Source organism: Pararge aegeria, chromosome 26, assembly GCF_905163445.1.
Source record: "Pararge aegeria chromosome 26, ilParAegt1.1, whole genome shotgun sequence".
NCBI lineage: Eukaryota > Metazoa > Arthropoda > Insecta > Lepidoptera > Nymphalidae > Pararge > Pararge aegeria.
The window spans coordinates 2,233-8,591 of record NC_053205.1 but is presented as its reverse complement, the minus strand read 5'-3'; the positions used below and the strand labels follow the sequence as shown (position 1 = coordinate 8,591).

The 6,359-nt window shown below is 51.9% G+C and overlaps 1 protein-coding gene across 1 annotated transcript; it reads left to right on the top strand.

Annotated features, from left to right (window-relative positions):
- Positions 1-3,169: 3,169 nt before the first annotated feature.
- Positions 3,170-3,670, top strand: LOC120635079 (the record flags this gene model as incomplete). Its single annotated transcript, XM_039905988.1, has 1 exon — positions 3,170-3,670. A coding segment is annotated over one exon (501 nt), but the record flags the coding sequence as incomplete, so codon positions are not given.
- Between the last annotated feature and the right edge of the window lie 2,689 nt (positions 3,671-6,359).

Sequence of the window (6,359 nt, the reverse complement as noted above, 5' to 3'; positions counted from 1 at the left end):
AGATACACTAGCAGGTAAACTAAGCTCGGCTGCCTACGCCGTCAGGAAAATTAGACAGATTACTGACGTAGAAACAGCAAGACTTGTTTACTTCGCGTACTTTCATAGTGTGATGTCTTACGGGATCTTATTATGGGGCAAAGCTGCTGATATTGAAACTATATTCATATTGCAGAAAAGAGCTGTACGGTCAATATATAAACTTAAATCACGTGAATCCCTCCGTGAAAAATTTAAAGAAATTGGTATACTTACGGTAGCCTCACAATACATTTATAACAATATAGTATTTGTAAGACAACATATTAGTCTTTATAAACAAAAAGTGGATATAAACAGTCGACTTACAAGAAATGGTCATAAATTAGTGACATCTGCATATCGTCTGCGAAAGGTGCAGAAGTCATTTGTGGGATTGAGTATACGCTTTTATAATATGATTCCTAAGGTAATTTTGGACCTACCAATCCATAAGTTTAAAGAATGTGTTAAAACACATTTATTACAGCGAGGTTATTATACAATTGATGAGTTTCTTAATGACAAGGTTGCTTGGAAGCATCCGGCTCCGCTTTCATCTCTCACAAGATAGAAAAATGAATGTTAAAATATAAAATGTAAATTTTTGATGTTGGAAAAGAGCAACTGCTGAGTTTCTTGCCGGCTTCTTCTCGGTAGAATCTGCCTTCCGAACCGGTGGTAGAGTCACTACACACGGACAGACTTGACGTTTCAAAAGTGCTTGTATTAGGCCTACTTGAAATAAATGAATTTTGAATTGAATTGAATTGACTGCCTGGAAGCTGGGCGATTTCCGCGCGTGTGGAAAGAAGGACGATTGGTGATGCTGCGGAAGGAGGGTCGATCTCCCGACTCGCCTTCAGCATACAGACCAATCGTCCTGATTGATGAAGTGAGCAAGATGTTGGAGAGAGTTCTGGCCTCCCGCATAAACCAACATCTTGCTCAGCGAGGGCCTGATATCTCGGAGCACCAGTACGGGTTTAGGGTCGGCTTGTCGACCATAGACGCTATTGGTGCTCTGAGAAGTTTCTGCGCTGATGCGCAAAACAGGAGAGAGGGCGTATTGGCGGTGTCTCTGGATATCGCCAATGCCTTTGGCACGCTGCCTTTTGGCGTGATAGAGGAGGCGCTGCGGTTTCACCGGGTGCCCATTTACCTGCGCCGAATGATAGGGCACTACTTGGAGGAAAGGGTAGTGCTCTATCAGGACAGGGATGGGAGCAGGCGAGAAAGGCAGATGGCCTGTGGAATTCCGCAGGGTTCAGTCCTCGGACCCCTGTTGTGGAACCTGGGGTTCGACTGGGCAATTCGCCCGGTTTTGTTGCCCCGGATGGCAATCATATGTTATGCGGACGACACCATGGTTGCCGTTCGGGGGAGCAACTATGAGGAGTTGGTCAGGAGGGCCACGGTGGCCACTGAGTTGATGATCACCCGGATCGGCATGCTGGGTCTTAAAGTGGCCCTTCCAAAAACGGAGGCCGTCCTATTCGGGGGAGCGGGCTGGCGGCCCCCGGCACGCGCCAACATATCTGTGTCGGGGGAAGTTGTCCCAATCAAGGCCCACATGAAGTACTTGGGCCTTGTTTTGGACCGAAAATGGGACTTCGAGGAGCACTTCCGCCAGCTCGCTCCCCGAGTCGTAGGAGCAGCTTCAGCGCTCGGCCGATTGCTCCCAAATGTCGGGGGCCCTGGGGCTCCATGCCGTCGCCTCTTCGCGGGTGTCGTGAGAAGCATGGCGACGTATGGGGCTCCCATATGGTTTGAAGCACTTCGTGCCTCTTCCAAAGCCCTACTGAGGCGGCCGCAACGGGTAGTGGCGAACCGAATTTGCCGAGCCTACACCACGGTTGCCTTTGCAGCAGCCTGTGTCTTGGCAGGCACCCCCCCTTGGGAGCTGGAGGCGGGGGTTCTCGCGGAGACACACCGTGTCAGAGCAGAGGCTCGGGCGAGTGGGGAACACCTGGCCATAGATCAGGTTGGACGTGTGCGGCGAATGGCCGAAAAGAGGATGCGGGACCGCTGGAAAGCGGACCTGGCGGACGCCCTCTATGGCAAACTCACCATAGACGCCGTCCGCCCGGTCCTAGGCCGGTGGTGCCGGCGGAAGCATGGGGCTCTCTCCTACCGGCTGGTGCAGGTCTTGACAGGCCACGGCTGCTTCGGTCACTATCTCTACCGCGTCGCGAGGAGAGAACCGACCCCTTTGTGCCATGAGTGCGGCGCTGCGGATGACACGGCGCAGCATACCCTTGAGGTGTGCAATAAATGGGATCCTCAGCGCCGCGCTCTGGTGGCGGAGATCGGAGGGGATCTCTCGCTGCCCAGCGTAGTGTTTGCCATGCTGAGCAGCGAGAGATCTTGGGAGGCCGTAGCTGACTTCTGCGAAGAGATCATGTCGCAGAAGGAGGCCGCGGAGCGGATGCGTGAAGAAGATCCAAACGCGCACCCGCTCCGGCGCAGACGGGGGGGAAGAAGACGGCGGCAATTTGCCGCTCGTCAGCTTCCCTTGGGAGGCGGCGGGTAGCTATTGGGCTAGCTGCCCGCCACTATACTAGTCTCCTCACTGTCTAAGGGGGGGATCACGCTGTCCCGACCCCCTCCTTTTTAGCGCGGGAGCCCCGGCATTCGGCTGGGGCAGTTGGCAGACGCCTGGGAAGTATACAACGGGTTCCCCGGGCGTCTAGCAAAGCCAACGAGAGGGACATGCCGTGGTGGTTTTTAGTTTGGGTATACCCCAGAGGGGGGAGTCCCACATAACCTCCGTCCTGCCCAAGGGACGGGGGTAGTCATAAAGCTTTTCCACCACGACAAAAAAAAAAAAAAAAAAAAAAAAAAGGGTAGGTTAGGTTAGGTTAGGTTAGTTCGGGCCTCACCTGGAGCATAATTTTTAGACGGCCGAGTGGAGCAGTGGGCAGAGAGACGGCCGAGTGGAGCAGTGGGCAGAGACCCAGCTTACTGACTCGAAGGTCGTGCACGCAAATGGGCAGGAAAGCTGGTCATGTTATGGGAGGGCTTAAGTGTTTCCCGCCTCCAACGAAGGGTAAGGAGGCTCCTTTGACTCGGGCCCCAGGCTCTTCAAGAGGTCGACAAGAACCGCCACAGGAGGACATCGAAATGGCGACTAATGACCATACGCCATAGCGAATTTCTGCAGGCCAATCTGAACCACTGCGCCCGTGCCCAGGACCTCCTGATACAACACATGGCGGAGTGGCAGATTCAAGTGGCGACAGCCGCCGAGCCCTACTTCATCCCTACTCAATCAAATTGGGCTGGTGACGTCGAGGGATCGGTGGCTGTTGTGGTGCCGGCACATGGAATTCCACTGGTTCCACAACGCAGCGGACCAGGGTTTGTAGCGGTCGTGTGGGGGGAGGTGACACTAATTGGAGTATACTTCTCCCCAAACAAACCCCTGTCTGCCTTCGAGGCTTATCTTAGAAGTCTGGAGCCAGTGGTGAGAGGTGCGGCCCCGACCCAGGTAATCCTGATGGGGGACCTAAATGCGAAGTCTGCGGCGTGGGTATCCCCCATAACAGATCTGAGGGGAGTTGAGTTGGAGAACTGGGCTGCCATGGTCGGCCTGGTCCTTCTCAACCAAGGACGCGCAAACACCTGTGTGCGACGGCAGGGGGGGTCAATAGTGGATGTCTCATTCGCTACCCCTGCCATCGCCTCACGTGCCCAGGATTGGCGCGTCCTCGAGGAAGTGGAGACTCTGTCAGACCATCGGTACATCCGGTGGAGAGTCTCCGCATCCTGCTCGTTGCCTCAAAGTCAGACCGGAGGAGGGAGAGTAGTGTTTCCGAGATGGTCCCTAGCCCGCCTCGACCGTGAAATGGTGGAGGAAGGAGCCATTGTTGAGGCCTGGAACGCAGCCACCCCGGTGCTGACTGATGTTGAGGAGAGGGCGAGGCGTTTCCGCATCGCATTGAAGAGGGTATGTGATGCAGCGATGCCCCGGACCAGGTGCCTCCCAGCCCGGAAGGCGGTTTACTGGTGGTCGCAAGAAATTGCTGCTCTCCGTTGCGACAGTAATCGGGCGCGCCGGGCTTACACCCGCTGCCGCCGAAGAAGGCCACTGGACGCGCCGGAAGAGGATCGCCTATATAAAGAGCTCCAGAGGGCAAAAAGGGCATTCCAGGTGGCCATCGCTAATGCCAAGGACTCCGCCAGCGAGGAGTTCCTGGCAACCCTGAATAGGGATCCATGGGGTCGGCCATACCGCATCGTCAGAGGTAAGATGCGGAGTGCCCCACCCATGAACTCCATGGAGCCGGAGCTCCTTAATCGGGTGGTGTCTGGACTCTTTCCTCAACCACCAGCTTTTACGCCCCCGACTATGACGATTCCATCATTCGGGGAGCGAGAAGAGTCGATGGAAGCCCCTCCGGTCACAGAGGATGAATTAGGAGAAGCGTGGAACCACCTGCGGCGGTGCAAGAAGGCACCGGGACCGGATGGAGTCCCGGGAAGAGTCCTGGCGCTGGCCTTGAGGCACCTCGGGAGCCACCTTAGGCAGTAGGAACATCGCTGGGTTTTAGTGGGTATTCTGGCCGCTTTATGCCGGTGAGTCCCACATACCCCTCCGGAAACGGCGCAGCTTCGGATGCGCTGTTTCCGGAGGGGATGCATAAACGCATTTCCCAGCGTAAAAAAAAAAAAAAAAAAATAGGTTAGGTTAGATAACATCCAATCCTTATATTTTTTAATATCGCCAGATCAAACTTTTTTGTTTTTACTTACGTATTTACATTGACAGGTAACCGCAGTAATCAACGATTACCAATATAATATAGCTCCAGTCAAACCATTTGGCTTTACGTATGCACGTGCCCTGTGGGATCTAAACCGGATCTGCATGGTGGATTATACAATTTCTGTCATCGTTATACACCACACAGATTTTAGTACAGAGTTTATTATATATTAGCACACCCACGGAGATAGGAAATTTGGGGTCTGAGCCCCAGTGGCTTGAACAGAACATTAAAGTATCGGTCCCCGTTATTACTAACTTGTGATATTAAAAGTAGTTCTACTATAAGAGGGAGGAGGCGTGTACCCAGCAATGGGACATTCAAGCTATGGATGAAGATGATGGTGAATCACGTAGCAACGTCGCAAGTTTACCTCACTAACAGGATTCTACAAGGTATGTGTAGGAGCTTGTTCGTCGAGCAAGTATCTACGTCACCACGTACCACGAGCCAACTTTACAAAATATACGTCATTCAAGCATCTAAAGTAACAGGTAACCCCAGTAATCGTTATTACCAATATTACCCGTCTCACGTGGTCAACGTGAGCGATATGTCTCTAAGCGCAGACTTGATCGCATCGTAGGACGCGAAGGAGATGCCCACCGCGATGGGGCCCTTTACCCAATTCATGCTGAGCCCTTTGAAGAAACCCCGCCAACCCTCCGATCTGTGAGATGAAAATCTAATTTGTAAGATGTGATTACTTCCAAAAGTATATCGCCCAAGTATAGAACTTTTGGTATAACTAATGAAAGTTTTTAAATAGAATTTAAAATAATGGTTTGAAGCCAATAATTTGGTTTTAAATAGAAAGAAAAACTAAATGCATATAATTCCCATTACTTCATGTACACGTGTAAACCACTGTACTACTTAATAATGAGAAGTTGAACCTGGTGGATGAGACAGTTTTTCTAGAAATATCGTTAGATGCTAAATTTCAATGGGCTAAAATTCATGTACATAATTTATAGAACATCCTTTAGTTCTGCCGCCTAAGCAGTAAAGAGGTCACGCCATATGACAGACATAGAAACTGTTGGAATTGTCTTATGGGGTACTGCCTGGGTAAGAAGATAGGGGTAGAAATGCAGGTAATCAAAGTTGTCGTTACCTGTAAACGGTGCGCAGCGTGGCCGCGATGGTGGGGTAGGGGTAGGTGCGGTCGGCGCGGCGCCGCGCGGTTTGCATGCGGCGCCGCACGATGTCCAGCGGGTACGACGCGGTCTGCGCGAGCGCGCCCGCCGCGCCGCCGAACGCCATGTTAGTGAGGCCTCGCGGGCTCGAGCCCGTGTACTCTGCGGAACAGATTTAGCTCGATTCATTCATTTAATTCATCCATTACAACTCAAGCCATCGACCGCATATTGCTAACTTCCCATTGACATTGCTATTCCAAGTAAACGGTAAAATGGTTTTATACACACGGGTTTTTCACGCCATTGGTTGCCTTGAAGAGATCGAGGCCACTGGCTTTTTAACCGACTTCAAGAAGGAAGAGTTTCTTAATTCGTCGGAATCTTTTTTTTTTAATGTATTACCCGATTACTCGAAGACGCCTGAACCGAT